The sequence below is a fragment of the Natator depressus genome, chromosome 20 (genome assembly GCF_965152275.1).
Source record: "Natator depressus isolate rNatDep1 chromosome 20, rNatDep2.hap1, whole genome shotgun sequence".
NCBI classification, from domain to species: Eukaryota; Metazoa; Chordata; order Testudines; family Cheloniidae; genus Natator; species Natator depressus.
In genome coordinates, this window is record NC_134253.1 from 26,329,247 (window position 1) to 26,346,539 (window position 17,293).

General features: G+C 63.5%; 1 protein-coding gene across 2 annotated transcripts in view; it reads right to left on the bottom strand.

Annotated features, from left to right (window-relative positions):
* PDE4A (phosphodiesterase 4A) overlaps positions 1–17,293 on the bottom strand; it is a 133,844-nt gene that overhangs the window by 92,327 nt on the left and 24,224 nt on the right. Inside the window, exon 1 of one of the 2 annotated variants that reach the window (XM_074935514.1) lies at positions 9,354–9,651. The exons of the other annotated variant lie outside the window; for it this stretch is intronic. Coding sequence (XP_074791615.1) covers positions 9,354–9,631 — 278 coding nt within the window. The 5' untranslated portion in view covers positions 9,632–9,651. Of the gene's footprint in view, positions 1–9,353; positions 9,652–17,293 lie in introns of those variants that run through there. 2 annotated transcript variants of the gene reach the window in all.

Below are 17,293 nucleotides of genomic sequence, written 5' to 3' on the forward strand. Positions count from 1 at the left end.
GTTGTGTGCGTGCACGGGGACCTGTGCCGAGCCCGGAGACACCTTCTCACTCACTCCTGCCGGAGCCTCGCAAGGAGGGCAGGCCTGGCTGGCTGGGGGGAGGGAGGGAGGGGGAGAGCTGACTGCCGAAAGTGAGGCTCGGTAAACAGGGAAGACAAGGAGTGAGTCAGAATCATTGTCTCCTGCCTTTGGCTGCCAGAGCGTTGGGGTGGGGGGGAGCTGCCGGGTCTAGGAGCAGGCTGGTGTAAATCAGAGTCCCTCCAGGATCCGGCTCATTGGGCCTGATTCACGGTTTCCCAGGTCTCTGGGAGTGAGGGCAGCTTGGAGCTCTGTTCTGGGCCCCTCCCCAGCCAGACCAGCCTCCGGACTGCACTCAATCCCACTGCACAGGGAACAGCCACCCTGCGTCTTGCTCCAGCCATGCCCCGGGGGGGGGGGCGGGCAGGGAATAGCCACAGCGCAGGGCTCCCCAGCCACGCTCCAGATCCGCCCCCACCATCCGGGGCTGGGAGCAGGGCCCTTATGCTAGCTCTGCACCCGCAGGGAAGCCCTCCGCATGGGGCAAATTCCAGCCACATTAATCCATCAGAGCAGCCAGAGGGGCCTGAGCCGCACTGGGAGTCAGGGCCGGTGCGGGGAACGTGTCTGTGTGTTGCATCCATGACCAGCTGTGTGGGAGACTGGAAATGTTGTAGGTTGTCCGCCCCCCCGCCCAGAAGGAAGCTGCCAAGGGCTAACTGGTTGCAGTTTAGCCTGACCCCTACATCTCCCGCTGGCCGGGCGTTTCCCTGGGCTCCCGCTCAGCAGCCCCAGTGGGACACCCGGGAGCGAGTTCTCCTGGCGCTGGGGAAGGCTGGCACCTGCGCTGGGCAGCACCGTGTGCGGCTGGATGGGAAGAGCATCAGCAGGGCCCTGGCAGAGCCAGCGTGGAAGGATCTTAAAATCCAGCCCAGTGCAGAGAGGCTCAGAGGAGGCCTCGGTGCCGCTTCACTTTGTGGATTAAAATGCTCTGAATTAAGGCCACTTTCACCCTGAACAAGAGCAACTGACCAAGGGTTTCATATGGTTTTAACTAATCCACTTTGAAAATTAATCTGGATTAATTTTCCTGAGTGTCCCTATGTAGACAAGCCCTTAGCCTAGCATGACCCCCCGGCTGTTCTTTTCTGGTTTAGCTTAAACTTGTTCCCAGTCGACATAAAAGGAACTAAGGCCTCGTCTCCACACACAAATTTGAGTTAAATCAGTTCAATGAGATTGATTTAATTCTTGTGGTGGGTTGAACCCGGGACTTGTGAGTAGGGAGGTCCTGTTCCCTCTGTATTTGAGCCCCAGACCTGTCCTACCCAGTAGCCCCCCTGTTCACATGCAGCCAGGAGCTCTGGGAACTCATACCCCGGGTTTAAGGACTGCAGCCGCCACATGGAGAGCGGAGAGAGTTCTCGTGACCCACACCTGCGATGCAAGCTAAGCTAATCTGAGCGAGGGTGAAACCCCTGAACGCGCTGGTTAAATCCGTCCGTTGAAGCTGGTGCCAATTGCCTAGTTTCAGTGGTTCGCACAATGCCCGATTCTCTGCTGCTCGCACACGATGCTCCCAGATCAGGGGGAGAGTGCTGGGGCGAGCAGCAGCATGCAGGCCAGGGCGAAGGAGACGTGCGGCCCTGGTTTTCGTCTAGGAAACGGGGACTGTCTGAGCAGGAAGCGGGACTGGCCCGGAACCGAGTGAAGGCTGCTGGGCAGGTCACCACATAGCGCTCTGGAGATGAGAAGTGCTTTGTCACTGCGACGGAGCAGGAGTGTTCTCGCCAGGGCAAGTGAACGGCTGTGTCGGCAGCGGAACGAGACTGTAATCAGGGACAGGCCACGCACCAATTTGAAGGAACCAAAAGGATGGAAACAGAATCAGAGCAGGCAAAAGCAAACACAGGATCTGCCAGCTCCCCAGGTAGCGTGGCAGAGACAGGTGCAAGATGCCGGGCCGGAGGCAGCGCTGGGGTAACCTGCCCCCTAGGGACTGCTCCCAAATCCTTGTCCTACTGCACATACAAAATATCTGATCTTTTCAGCAGCTTGCGACACCCTCAGCCCCACTCACGTGTGGCAGCAGAGCGTTCCCTCGGCTCATGGTACGTCTCCGAGCACACGGGGACTGGGGGGCAGAGGGCTTCAGGGCACAGGAGCAGTCTGACCCTCACACAGAGCTGGGGCTACCAGACCTTCGCTCAGAAGGTGGCATCACAAGCCAGGGCGGGTGCTTGTTACGATTACTGAGCCAGGATGCAGATCACAATTGGGCAGCGGGCGGGGAGGGGGGGATAGGTAAATCTTTTGCTGCCGCTCAAGCCCCAATAAGAAAAGGAGGACTTGTGGCACCTTAGATGAAGCATCCGATGAAGTGAGCTGGAGCTCACGAAAGCTTCTGCTCAAATAAATTGGTTAGTCTCTAAGGTGCCACAAGGCCTCCTGTTCTTTTTGCGAATACAGACTCATGGCGGCTGCTCTGAAACCTATCAAGCCCCAGTGTTAAATGCAACTGACCAAGGCAGGGGAGAGGAAGGTCTCTGGAGCCCACGCTGAGGTGGGGCATTAACGAGCTATAAGCGGCTGCTGATGGCTCAAACAGCCAAACCTCCGTGCTGGACGGCGACGCTTCCCTGCACACGCAAACCCCTCTGGCTGGGCCCTCCGATCGCGTGGGCGAAGCCAGCAGGTTCCAGGAGGGTCCAAAGCAATTCTTGTTCTCTGGCTGTCGTGGGCTCGTACAGACACAGGCACCAGCTTGTAAAGAACTGGGATCAGCACACAAGGTCGTGGAGAGTCAGTGTTAGTGCATAATGTGAGTCTAGTGGGTTAGAGCAGGGGGGGCTGGGAGCCAGGACTCCTGGGTTCTCTCCCCAGCTTGGGGAGGGGTGTGGGGTCTGGTGGGTTAGAGTGAAGGAGGTCTTGTAGTCAGGGTTCCCGTGTCCTCTTCCTGATTCTTCCACTAACTGTGGGACACTCCGACAAGTTACTTCCCCTCTCTGCATCTGTTCTCATGACCATGAAACCAGAGGGGGGTAAGAACAACTCCCTGGTTAATTAATTATCCATAAAGCATTATCCTGGGGGTGAAGACACTGGAGAAACAGAGATTAACATAGATAAGAGCCTGGGAACGGAAGTGCAGGACAGAAGCTGTGATGGATCTGGAGCTCATGAACACTGCGTGTTGGCCGGGTGATCAGGATATTTACCGTACGTCTATATTGGTTCTGCTTAACAGGGGGCTGTCAGGATAATCAGCAGGAAGAAGGAGGAACAGCTGGAGATCAGGCTCCGAGGCTGTTACCAGGCAGGGTGTGATGAAGTGGGACTGTTCTTAATGTTTCCTCTGAATAGTGTGGGGGTGCCTCAGTTTCCCCTGTGCAGTTCGTAAGTATCTAGGGGGTGGGGTAAGGGTGTATGATCATTGCAGAGCCCTAGAGGGCAGGTGTGTGCAGGGGTCTGGACACAGACAATGGCCGACACCCTGTTTCCTGCCAACTGATGGCCTGGGCCCTTCCCCCCTGCAAGGTGAGAGCTAAAGGGTTGGAGAACAAAGGAATCAGGTGACCTCCTGGCCCGGGGAAAGGAACAAAGCCCAGAGGAGGAGGGGCTGGAGGGAGTTTCAGTTTGGGGCTGGCTGGAGACATGGAGTGAAGGGCAGACGGGGTTGTCTGGCTCACTGCCCCCCAAAATGGACCCAGCTGAGGGGTCCTGTTCTCTGCACCTGCAAGCTCTGTGTTAGACCATGTTCCTGTCATCTAATAAACCTCTGTTTTACTGGCTGGCTGAGAGTCACATCTGACTGTGGAGTTGGGGGGCAGGACCCTCTGGCTTCCCCAGGACCCCGCCTGGGCGGACTTGCTGTGGGAAGCGCACGGAGGGGCAGAGGATGCTGAATGCTCCGAGGTCAGACCCAGGAAGGTGGAGCCGGGTGAGCTGTGTGTCCTGCAGACAGGCTGCTCCCAGAGAGGAGACTGCCCCAGAGTCCTGCCTGGCTTCATGGGGAGCAGCTCCAGAGCATCGCCCGGGGACGCCGTGACACAGGGGCAGGGCAGGAAGAGGCCTGGGAACCGGCAGAGCGAAGAACTGAGGCAGGTGTAACAAGGAGAAGGGGGAGCTGTTTGGGGGAACCTGTCTGACCCCCAGGACCCGCTGGGGTGTCTGAAGAAGCTAGGCCGGCCCAGGCTGCCCTCAGGGGATGGGGAGCCTTAGCTAAGAGGTGCAGATAGGCTGTTGGTTTGGAAACCCTGTTTCTCTAGGTGCTTTGTTCCTACTGCTAACTAAACAGTGCTTTGGCTTCAAGCCAGCAGTCTGATCCCTCCATTCCCCGCTGGGCACCGAACCACCGCAGGGCACCAGGTTCCACGCCCACTGGTTACGCGGGGTCTGGGCTGGGCCTGGCAGAGCCGCCGGCCCAGGAGAGGTAAAGGCTCGAAGCTGACACTGGAGAGCCCAGAAAGGGGACAGACAGGTGGGGAAGCTGTACTCCTGACTGGAGCTCTCCCGGCGCGGCTGGCAGACCTGCTCTGAGGGAGCCAGTCCCAGCTCCACCCTCCAGCCGTGGCCGTCCCCGCAGCGGGGTGAGGAGCCAGCGCGCCTCTTCCTTTACAGCGAGCTTGGAGGGGGAGCCTCAACCCTTTATTCTGGTGAATTACTCGAATGACGGATGCACCTGGGGGCCAAGTCCTGGCCAGGACCCCCTTGCCCAAGGCACTGTACAGACCCAGAACAGACAGAAATTCTCTGCCCCCAAGAGCTGACGATCTTTCTGCTGGCTGACGGGATTGTGGGCTGGGGGAAGCTCAGAGGCCCTGATTCGGTGCCTTCAGAGATTCCCCATCCCATCTCAGTGTCAGAGCACTAAGTTTAAAACAACAGCAGACAGGTTGGCTTGGTGACGGTCCACCCTTCTCCGGCAGGTTCAGGCATTGGGCTGAGCAGGGCTGGAAGGGGGGCCAGAGCACATCCAGCTGGCAGAAGGGTAAAGTGACCCAGGAAAGGTGACCCAGCAGGGCAGAGCACGGAACCCAGGGGTCCTGGGGCTGAGCGCGGGCCCTAGCCAAGCTATGGGGCCCTGATATCAGCTGGTGCCACCATAATACACCAAGTAATAGGAATAGCCTGGCTGCTGGGAGACATGGCCGAGCTCTTCCTCCTCCCAGGGACTCCCTAGTTCCTGAGGCTCCGAGGAGACAATCAGAGCCCAGCCAGGGGATGCAGCCCCCGCGGTGACCGTAGGCCAGGCCCCAGGGATGCAGCCACAGTCCCACCCGCTCACGCAGCGCATTCCATGCCATTCACTCCATCTCTGCTCAGCCGGGAACTGCACTTTGCATAACAAAATCCGCTGCCCGAAGGTCCCCGCAGTGCCAATGGATACAGGACATGTGGCACTCAGTGCCACGGGTCTTAGCCATGGCATCGGTGCCTGCAAAGGTGCCCAAGCCACAGGAGCGATACATGGCTTCCAGCACCTATTAATCCCCAGGCTTCATGGCCACTTAGCACCAGCGAACAAGAGGGGGAGGTGCTGAGTGGCACAGCTTTACGGCTCCAACCGGGGAGGCGGAGGCAGTCAACCACCCAGACACAGCGCGTGCTCCGCAGAGAGGTAGGGGATTAGGTTGGATTAGAAACCCCTGTGCCAGCTCCCACCAAAGCCAGCTGCTGTACACTCAGGCCTCGGGTCAGGATCTAACAGCTGTTTGGTTCCCCCGCACACCCCCCAGCTGCAGATCTTGGGAATATATCCCCTGCCCCATGGTCCTTGGATAGACATCCCCTCCCACAGTGCCGAGCAGGGGCTCACTGATGCAATCCTCACATTAGCCTCGGCACACTTAAATCTATCCATCACCTCCATCGAGAGAGCGAGGACTGTCTGAGTAATGAGTGACGCGGCTCGAAAACCTCCCTGGTGCCTGAGGGATTCGCGGGGAAGGGGTGGGAATTCCTCTTTGGGGCTGACCCAGCCCACCCGGTTTGTCCAGCGATCCCTGCCCAGACCTCCTTTCAGAAGGCACCGACCAACTGGTCTTATTACTGACGTGTATTATGGTAGCTCCCAGCCGCCCCAGCCGAGATCCGGGCCCTGTGCCATCACATGCCAAGACACAGGCCTTGCCCTAAGAGCCAACTGCACAAGGACTGGGAGGGGAAAGGACCTGCCTAAGATCGCAAAGGAGGGCATGGCCAGGACTAGACCCCGGGTCCTCGTACAGTGCCCCTAGCCACTACACCACACAGCCCCAAAACACCCCTGAGCTTGGGAAAGCATGCTCCCTCCCCGTGTGCAGCCCCAAGAAGGGAAGTGATTTGCCCCAGGTCCCACCCGCAGCAGAGCGGAGATCTGAGCCCAGGGCTCCTCAGTTCCATTCTATGGGTTTTAAAGCCAGAAGTCACCGCTGGATCATCCAGTCCGACCTTCCACGCAAGAGGCAGGCGGGCCTTTGGGTTTCATGCAGGGGGAAAAGAAAATGCAGCCTAAGTCAAACCCCCAGAAATAGAGCTGACGAGGCAGCCAGTCAGCGAGGAATTAATCACAGGGAACAGCGTTAATAATGGCCCTTGGAGGGAACGTTCTAATACCCACGTCCTATTTCGATGACGCTTTGATTTGTGGCTGCAGTGTTGGGTGAACTTTCATTCAAAGGTAGGACTTGAAAAGAAACTTAGAGGCCTTTTAATTTCCATTTGCTCTGAGGAATTGGCACATTTTAAATGCCACCGGCATTCTCCCATGGATAATGACTGTCCGCGGGTAGTAAATTTCTCAGATTAGCCAACCCAGGGCAGGAGATTTCAAAGGGTTCTTTTTTAAACACCACCCGTTGCTCCAGGTGACAAGAGCCCTCAGCCCCTGTGAGAAACGAGGAGAAAGACGCAGCAAAGGGCTAAGACACAGCCTGGAAAATCAAAATCAGCCTCCTACAGCGACCATGGCAGGCTTTGCTCGTCCAGGCTCACAGAGGCCAGCCAGTGGCCTAAACAGCACCACACAAACAGAGAAGTCAGAGCCAGAAGGCCCCTGCCAGCCCACAGCTCCACGGTGCTTCCATATCAGAGAGCTCAAGTCCCTGGAAGACGTGCAAATCTGTAGGACAGGCTGGTTCGGGCGGTGGGGACTAGGCAATGGGCCTTTTCCCCCTAGGGGGCACAAGATCTGATCCACTGGTTCCGATCCAGCCCTAGAGCGGGAGGACTGGCTGGCTCAGGGGGTGGGAGATGAGATACGGGGCCTTTCCCATGGGGGGAGCTGCTCCAATCTGATCCCAAGGCAGGGGTGCAGGGCTGTGTGGCTCAGAGGGGTGTGGGGACCAGGACACAAACCCTTTCCCCCTTCAGAGGGGGACGGCTCCTCTCTGGCCCCAGAGCTGGGAGACTGGCTGGCTCAGGGGGAATGAGATATGGGGCCTTTCTGTGGGAAATGCCACACCAGGTGCTTCTCCAGCACACACCAAGCACGCCGGGCACTGACCACCCTGCTCATGGGTGGGGATGCCCACGGCCCCCTGGCTGTGCCACACAGATGCAGCCCTGGGCCCCCGCCCCACAGGACAGCTGCACCAGGCCGAACTGAAACCAGTTTTCAAACGGGTTCAGTTAAACTGACGCAATCCCCTGCACAGAGGCACCGATTTAACAGCGGCTTATTTTGGGTTAGCTTAAACCCCCGGCGAAGCCACTGACATTGCACTGAAACAAGCTGCTCTTAACCCAAAACAGCAGCACCTGCCAGGGCTTTGCAACTATCGCACCTTTACTTCCGGTGCTGCGCCCCGTCCCGCAGCAAGGCCCCGGCGAAGGAGAGTCTCCCCAGCCCAGCAGAGTCACACGACAAACGGGACAAAGAGCCAGAAACCCCCGGAGCCAGCAACAGCCCGACGACAACTGCCAGGGCAAGCTCCAGGGCAATCGGACACAGGCGCAGACTGGGGACTGGGAGAGAACGCTTTAAAACAACAAACCCACCCACAGCTTATTGCCTCTCGCAGAGCGGGGATCAATTTCCGCTTCTGCCCCTCCCGGTCTGTTACAGCCCAGCATCTCTGTGGGTTCAAAGCCTGCTCCCCGGGACGGGGAGTCCTGCAGCCCTTCCTTCGGGAACAGCAGCGAGTTTCTCTTCCTTCCAACAGGGAGAAGAAAGGGCAAAACCAACCAGACCCGAGGGCTCATTTGGCCCCTGAGCCAAACCTCCCCCAGGAACACAGACCTACAGGGCGTGGGGTGGGTGAGAGGCCACGCTATGGGTCACAGGCCCAGCAACAAACATCTCATGGTTTGGTTTGGCTTTGAGTTGAGCCAGCCCACGGCGGGGCACACTTCCAGCACAGACGGACCAAACGTGCAGCTCCCGGATGACGATAGACAACCCCCCCCCCACACACACTTTTCAGAGCACGTCAAGCGCTGGGCTTAGCAGTGGGGCGGACGTACACACGCCCGTGCACCCAGGGGTTTGAGGGCCGTGTGTCAAGGCAGGCACTGCTCAGCGGTGGCTGTAATTCTGGGCTCTCTTCCCTCCCCAGGATCCCAGGGCTTGCCTGAAGAGTTTGGCTCCTTGGCCATCCCCAGCTCTCCAGGCGGATTCATTCCCAGGACTTGGCGGTTTGTTTTTTAATCGGAACGTTTAGCCCCCCATCCGCCCTGGCAGTGGTGTAAATCCAGGGAGCGACGCAGGGCTGCCGTGGGTCTACGGCACACGAAGGCAACATCAGGACCAGACCCTGGACAATTTCACCCCTTGGTCTGCCGGTCCTGTGGCCTCCCCCCGGGGCAGCTGTATCAGACCCCCCCACACACACACGGGGAGTGAGATTAAGCAGCTTAATCTTGTCTAACACCAGCCCCAGCCGCTGGGACCATTTCGCAAGTCTCAGACCCGCCTTCCCTTCAGCTTCCCGTCGGAGGCTCGGCTTTAGTTAGCAAGAAAGTGGCTCTGCCAGACTGTAGGGCCAGCAGCAGCGGGGGTGGCTCTGAGCCACCCTCAGTCCCCCGCTGTCCCAGTGCGCACGCACAGCGCTTTGCTCGGAGGAGAGGGACATCCTGGAAGTGGGGGCTGCTGGCTAAGCCAAGCCCCCCAGACCGGCACACCCACCACTTCGCCAAGGCCGGGCTGGACACTTACCCAAGGGGTGGAGGATGTCCGAGATTTTCACAGCAATGCCCTGCAAGCCTGCGTCTTACTCCCCGTGCGTGTATGTGTGTGCGGGTCTGATACAGCTGCACTGGGGGGAGGCCACCTGGCCGCCCCGCTGACCCCCCCCCACTACCCTGCCCCCCACCCCCAGCGCTCCGCTCCCCACACGGTGCGCCCCGGCACCTACCGCTTGCTCGTGCCGTGGCTGGGGGTCCCGTGAAAGGAGGAGGGCCAGGACATGCGGGATTTCTTCAACCCCGGCCGGTCGCTGGTGTCCATGGCGTCTGCCCGCTCGATGTGCCGAGGCGGGTGCCGGTCCGTATCCGAGTAGCCCCGGTGCTTGATCTTGATGGGGGTCCGGGGCTGCCTCCACAGGTGCTGGGGAGGCTTGAGGGTGGCCTGGCCCTCCCGGGGTACGGGCAAGGAGAGGGACAGGCTCTTCTTGGAGCAAGGCGGCGGCTCCATCACGGTGCGGGGCGCACGGGGCGCCCCGGAGCCGGGCTGGTGGCCGGGCCGGGCGCCGGGCAGGCGGCTCCGGAGGGAGCTCGGGGCGCCCGGGGGCTGCGGAAAGCGGGAGCCCGGCGCGCCCCGGGGCCGGGAGCTGCGGAGCTACGGCGGAGCGCACGGCGCGCCCCGGGGCCGGGCTCTGTGGGCGCGGCGGATCCCGGTGACAAGCGGGAGCCGAGGCGAGTCTCTAGCTCCCCGCCCCCGAGGCTGGGTCAAAGGCGAGCTCGGCCCCGAGCCCCCGGCTCGCCGGCTCCAGGCGCCCTCTCCATGGCGGGCGGCGGGGGCTGGGACGGGTCCGCGCCGCCGAGGCGGCTCCGCTCCGCGGGCAGCGGGGCCGGCGCTGGGCGCTGCTGGGCGGGCGGCCGCCGGGTGGCTCTGGCTGGGGGCGGCGGCAGCTCGGAGCCGGGTCTCGCCGCCGCCGCATGTCACGGGGCGGCGCAGCGAGGCGCGGGGGGCCGGGAGCCCCCCCCCGGGATGGCTCTGCCCCGCGCCGGGCTCCGCATCGCCGGCGCCGCTGCCCCCGCCCCGGCCGCTGCCGCTGCGCTACGGGACAGACCGGCTGGGGCGGCTCCGAGCGCGGACCCCGAGCTCCCGCCGCCGCCGCCTGACGGCTCTGCCGCCTGCCCCGCCTTGCGCGCCCAGCCCGGGCCCCCATCCCCGCGCACGGCCCCCCATCCCCTCCCCCCGCCTTGCGCGCCCAGCCCGGCCCCCCATCCCCGCGCACGGCCCCCCATCCACTCCCCCCGCCTTGCGCGCCCAGCCCGGCCCCCCATCCCCGCGCACGGCCCCCCATCCCCTCCCCCCGCCTTGCGCGCCCAGCCCGGCCCCCCATCCCCGCGCACGGCCCCCCATCCACTCCCCCCGCCTTGCGCGCCCAGCCCGGTCCCCCATCCCCGCGCCCAGCCCGACCCCCTATCCCCGCGCACAGCCCCCCCATCCGCTCCCCTTGCCTCGCGCCTTGCGCGCCCGGCCCGGCCCCCCATCCCCGCGCACGGCCCCCGATCCCCTCCCTCCGCCTTGCGCGCCCAGCCCGGCCCCCCATCCCCGCGCCCAGCCCGACCCCCTATCCCCGCGCACAGCCCCCCATCCCCTCCCCCCGCGCACAGCCCCGCATCTCCTCCCCCGTCCCCGCGCCCAGCCCGGCCCCCCATCCCCGCGCCCAGCCCGACCCCCTATCCCCGCGCACAGCCCCCCATCCCCTCCCCCCGCGCACAGCCCCGCATCTCCTCCCCCGTCCCCGCGCCCAGCCCGGCCCCCCATCCCCTCCCCCCGCCTTGCGCGCCCAGCCCGGCCCCCCATCCCCGCGCACGGCCCCCTATCCCCTCCCCCCGCCTTGCGCGCCCAGCCCGGCCCCCCATCCCCGCGCCAAGCCCGACCCCCTATCCCCGCGCACAGCCCCCCATCCCCTCCCCACGCGCACAGCCCCGCATCTCCTCCCCCCATCCCCGCGCCCAGCCCGGCCCCCCATCCCCGCGCACAGCCCGGCCCCCCATCCCCTCCCCCCGCCGCGCGCACAGCCCGGCCCCCCCATCCCCGCGCACAGCCCCCCATCCCCTCCCCCCGGCCCGCGCACATCCCGGCCCCCCATCCCCGCGCACAGCCCCCCCATCCCTTCCCCCCATCCCCGCGCCCAGCGGGGCCCCCCATCCCCGCGCACAGCCCCCCATCCCTTCCCCCCATCCCCGCGCCCAGCGGGGCCCCCCATCCCCGCGCACAGCCCCCCATCCCCTCCCCCCGCGCACAGCCCCGCATCTCCTCCCCCCATACCCGCGCACAACCCGGCCCCCATCTCCGCGCACATCCCCCATCTCCTCCCCCCATCCCGCCGCACAGCCCGGTCCCCATCTCCTTGCCCCATCCCATGCAGAGCCCCGGGTCCCCCCATTCCGCTCACAGCCCCGCTAACACTCCGCACATCACCCCCCTCCAGGCGACGGGCTCACCCTACCCCACCCCGCAACACACACAGTCTGCAGCCCGCCGCCCCCATCACAGTCTGGGGGCCCCTTCCCCTGAGCAAAGCAGGCGCGCCCCGCCCGCCGCCGCCACGAGAGGGCGACAGGCGGCCCCCCCCGGGCTTGCGCTGCGCGGCCCCCCCGGGCTTGCGCTGCGCCCTTGTGCCACGGCCCGGCCCTGGCATCCCAGCAAAGGCCCCGCTGCTCTGCGCGGCAGGAGCCGCCGGCGGTGCCGGGCCCCTGGGGCAGCCAGGTACAGCCTGCCCGCTGCCAGGCTGCTGCCAGCCCCGGGACCGCCTGGCCTGGTGCCCGGCGCTGAGGGTGGAACAGGAGCAGACACCCGTGTGAGGCCCGAACACGCCATGCTGCTGGCGCCGGGCGGGGGGCATGGACCCTGGGCTTCTTACTTGTGTATAACACCTAGAGACCCACCGGAGACCAGGCCCCCCGCCGGGCCGGGCGCTGCCCAGAGCCCCCAGAGACCAGTCCCCCGCGGGGCCGGGCGCTGCCCAGAACCCCCAGAGACCAGTCCCCCGCCGGGCCGGGCACTGCCCAGAGCCCCCCAGAGACCAGTCCCCCGCCGGGCCGGGCACTGCCCAGAGCCCCCCAGAGACCAGTCCCCTGCCGGGCCGGGCACTGCCCAGAGCCCCCCAGAGACCAGTCCCCCCGCCGGGCCGGGCGCTGCCCAGAGCCCCCCAGAGACCAGTCCCCCCGCCGGGCCGGGCGCTGCCCAGAGCCCCCCAGAGACCAGTCCCCCGCCGGGCCGGGCGCTGCCCAGAACCCCCAGAGACCAGGCCCCCGCCGGGCCGGGCACTGCCCAGAGCCCCCCAGAGACCAGTCCCCCCGCCGGGCCGGGCGCTGCCCAGAACCCCCAGAGACCAGGCCCCCCGCCGGGCCAGGCACTGCCCAGAGCCCCCAGCAGACCAGGGCCCCGCCGAGCTGGGCGCTGCCCAGAACCCCGGGAGACCAGTCCCCCCGCCGGGCCGGGCGCTGCCCAGAGCCCCCAGCAGACCAGGGCCCCGCCGAGCCGGGCGCTGCCCAGAACCCCCGGAGACCAGGGCCTCCGCTGAGCCGGGCGCTGCCCAGAACCCCCGGAGACCAGGCCCCCCGCTGGGCCGGGCGCTGCCCAGAGCCCCCCAGAGACCAGTCCCCCGCCGGGCCGGGCGCTGCCCAGAACCCCCAGAGACCAGGCCCCCCGCCGGGCCAGGCACTGCCCAGAGCCCCCAGCAGACCAGGGCCCCACCGAGCCGGGCGCTGCCCAGAACCCCCGGAGACCAGGCCCCCCGCCGGGCCAGGCACTGCCCAGAGCCCCCAGCAGACCAGGGCCCCGCCGAGCCGGGCGCTGCCTAGAACCCCCGGAGACCAGGGCCCCCGCCGAGCTGGGCGCTGCCTAGAACCCCCGGAGACCAGGCCCCCTGCCGGGCCGGGCACTGCCCAGAGCCCCCCGCAGACCAGAGTCCCCGCCGGGCCGGGCGTTGCCCAGAGCCCCCCGGAGACCAAGGCCCCCACCAGCCAAGATCAGGGTCCTTACCAGCATGGGCAGTGGGTATCATAGGCTGGGGGAGGCTGCAGTCAGGGGAGGGGGAGTACAGAAGGGGTGGGGCCTCAGGCACAATGGGCAGGGTTGGGGGCTAGCTTCCCCCAGCTGGTGGTTCACACACCATCCATGCCCACCGGGCCAGGCACTGCACAGACCCCAACCAAGATCAGGGTCCCCACTGTGCCTGGCACTGCCCAGAGCCCCAGCGAGATCAGGGTCCCCACTGTGCCTGGCACTGCCCAGAGCCCCAGCGAGATCAGGGTCCCCGCCGGGCTGGCGCTGCACAGTCCCTGCCCCCAGGGGTCTGCAATCCACACCAACGCTATGGCCTACCCCGGCTCATGGGAGTCCGAGGCAAGCTGCCTACACACTAGCCCATGCTCAAATGGGGGCTACGGGCCTGTACTTGGACCCCTCCGAGACTTGTCCATGCAAGGCCGGGGGGGCAGGGGCAGTGCTGAATTCTCCCCCGGGATACAGGGGCACATTGCGACAGGCCTCGCTCGAGGCGGGTGCTGGGAACAGCCAGGGAGCCCCTGCTCTAACTTCACTGCCAGGCCTTGCTAAGCCTGCCAGCCCCGCACCCTTCCCTGTGCAGCCCTGCCGCTGCCTGCGAGATGCCCAGCCCAGGCACCACGCCCTGCGGGGCCCCCACTCCTGGCCGCCCCCTCGCACAGCCCTGCGGCGGAGCTGGGGGAGGTGTTTTCCGGAAGGAGACGGCTGCGCAGGAGGGAGCTTTCTGCCACCTTCCCCAAACGATGGCGTCGGAGTAAACAAGTCAAAAGCCTCGTCTGGCTCCCGGCTGCCTCCCCTGCCCCCCTTCGTGGAGCCTAATTTGGGTTCCTCCATGAGTCACCGGCGGTGGCTGCCTCACGCAGCACAATGCCCTCGGTCAGAGCCGGGGCTGCGGCTGCAAAGCTCAAAGCCGCGGCCCCCGCCACTCTGGGGCTGGCACCAGGCGCAGCGCCAGGGCCCCAGCTCAGCGCACCGGCCCTTTGCCGGGGGTCAGGCCAAACCAGCCCTTCGTGCTCATGCTGCAACCGGCCCCAGGAGCCTGCGGGCCAGGCCCGGGCACCGCTCTGCTGAGTCTCGGGAGGGGCCTCATGGCAGTGAAGAAACCCCCTACAATCATGCGCTTCCCGAACACGCTTCAATCCCATTGTGCTGGAAACCTAGCGAGTTCCCCACCACACACCCGCCAGCCTTCCTCCCTGGCAGGGCTCGCTGCTGTTGTCAGAGAAGGCGCCTGGAGAGGTGAAGGTGGAATTAAAGCAAGGGGGGAAGCCAGCAACGCCCTGCAGCGGGCAGGCTCTGCGTGAACATGAGGGCCGGAGCGAGAGAGCCGCTGGACTCTGCCCAGTGGCAGGTGCGCGTTTCGGCCGGCCTGGCTCTCATCTGCACAGCAGCGTCAGCTCAGCAGAGCCCCCCCTGGGAGCAATCTGCCGGGGACACTTGTAATCTCAGCTGCCTTGCAGCAGCGCCAGGGACAAGGCTCTGCCCCACCCCAGATCTGCCCTCCCACTCCCGGTTCGAGGGGGAAAGACTCCTGCGGGAACCTGGCCACGGCGCTCTGAAAGCCGCGACCGGCTGCCCGTGGAGCTGCGCGGGTGCTGAGGGCTGGACTAGGGCATCTGACCCAGCCCTGCACACAGGGGTTGGTGGGACTCAGAGACAGGGGAGACCAGCGATTTGCTACAATTACCCCAGCTCCCCCCACGCTCCATCCTGCAAGGAAAAGGGGGAAGGCCACTCCCCCACCTGCTCCAGGGTGTATCCCCAGCCACCCTGTCGCCTGCACGGGGGAGACGAAGGGGGAGCCTTCCCCTGTTACCTGTGGGGGCTCCAGGCCTCATCTGGTCCCTAGCAATTAATCCCATGCTCCTGCCTACAGCCGGTGAATGTTCGCCGCATTTTGTGGGGAGGGGGTGTCACGGAGTGCCCGGGCGATGCTCTGGAACTGCTCCCCATGAAGCCAGTCAGGACTCTGGGGCAGTCGCCTTCCGGTGAGCAGCCTGTCCGCAGGGCAAACAGCTCACACGGCTTCCACCTTCCTGGGTCTGACCTCGGAGCATTCAGCATCCTCTGCCCCTCCGTGTGCTTCCCACAGCGAGACCGCTCAGGCGGGGTCCTGGGGGGGCCAGAGGGTCCTGCACCCCAACTTCGCAGTCAGACGGGACTCTCAGCCAGCCAGTAAAACAGAGGTTTATTAGACGACAGGAACATGGTCTAAAACAGAGCTTGCAGGTGCAGAGAACAGGACCCCTCAGCTGGGTCCATTTTGGAGGGCAGTGAGCCAGACAACCACGTCTGCACTTCACTCCATGTCCCAGCCAGCCCCAAACTGAAACTCCCTCCAGCCCCCCCTCCTCTGGGCTTTGTTCCTTTCCCAGGCCAGGAGGTCACCTGATTCCTTTGTTCTCCAACCCTTTAGCTCTCACCTTGCAGGGGGGAAGGGTCCAGGCCATCAGTTGCCAGGAAACAGGGTGTCGGCCATTCTCTGTGTCCAGACCCCTGCACACACCTGCCCTCTAGGGCTCTGCAGTGATCATACACCCTTACCCCACCACCTAGATACTTAAGAACTGCATAAGGGAAATTGAGGCACCCCCACAATATTCGGAGGAACCATTAAGAACAGTCCCACTTCGTCACATCTCTCCCCCCTTCGAGATCGAACTGAGCGGGGTCACTTTAGGCGGTGACCTGGGGAAGTTCGAAGCCACCAACGTTCCCATGGATGCCCCAGCGTCTCTGCCATTCCTTGGTAGGAGTTACACCAGGCCCTTCCAGTTTCACGCCCTCCCTTAGGTCGGGGGTGGTCGATAGCACTCGCAGGCCGCATGTGGGAAGGTTTCTGCGGCCCGCCCTTTGGCCACCCCAAAACCCCAGGGGGTCAAACTTGGATTGGGTCTTCTCCCCAACAAGCTGGCCAAACACAGCCACTTGGTTATAGGACTGTTTAAGTTTCTTAACAGCTTTCACTCCATCTGAGACCTTCTCAAAGCTATCCACACCGGGTCTTTCAACAGGACAGTCAGTGGATCCATTCACAACAGAAAATTTCTGGCTGTTAGGAACTGAAACTTTCTTGATTAAATCACTTTCACACCCTTCAGTTGCAGTAAACTGCTTGCAAAGACTCCATGAGGATTCCTTTCCCTAGGGCTTTTCTATGCAACAATTCACCCCTCCCAGAAATTCTGCTCTTACCCTCTTTACCTAGGGCTTGCTCTAGAGGAACACATTCCTGAGCAACAACAGACTCTTTCTGGGTCTCCCTTACATCCAGAATTACCTATGGCCCATCCGGTGGATTCCTACACAATCCCCTTTCAGGCAAACTCACAGACTTCCTAGATAAATGGTCAGAAGCCTTCTCCTTCCCTTTGCCACACACAAGTTCAGGAATCTTTTCCTTCTTGCTACAGGTTTCCACACCCTCCATAGGTAACACAATCACATCACCTTCACGCTCTCCTTGTGCCCTGGCTAGGATCTCACCCTGATTAGACAGAGTTGCGACACCCTTTCCCAACCACACACGAGCAACAGGCAAAATACAAGCACCAGAATTGTCTGGTCTCTGGGATTTTACATAGACACTAACTGGATGCGACCTAGTTACAGGGCCATTCTCCTGAGCAGACACAAACTTAGGACCCTTCCCTTCCTGGGCTTTAGCTGAATCCAGAACCAACTCTGAGTCAACTGCAGTACCCTCAACCATCACAGGCTGCAAGGCCCCTTCTGTCTGCTCCACAGACCAAGAAGAGCCGGACACACTTTCTCCTTTACCAGACACACAGCTTGGGATCTCTTTCCCCTTGTCCCAGCACACAAGGCTGGTCACAGACACCTGCTTGGAGATCAGGGTAGCTCCCTCCACAGGCAAGTCAATACCTCTGACAGGCACAGGCACGTTTCCTTCACTGTCCCAATTCTCCACCCAGCTAACAGGTAAGGTCCAGGGACACTCATCTTCCACTCTCCTCGCCTTCCCACCCTGCTGACTGGACAAAGCCATCAGATCACAAGGCTGCCTAGGCTCATCCAAACTTTCCTTACCAAGCACCTTGCCACTCCCCACAGATCCCCTCCCCTGCCTGTGTCTCCCCCCACTCAGCT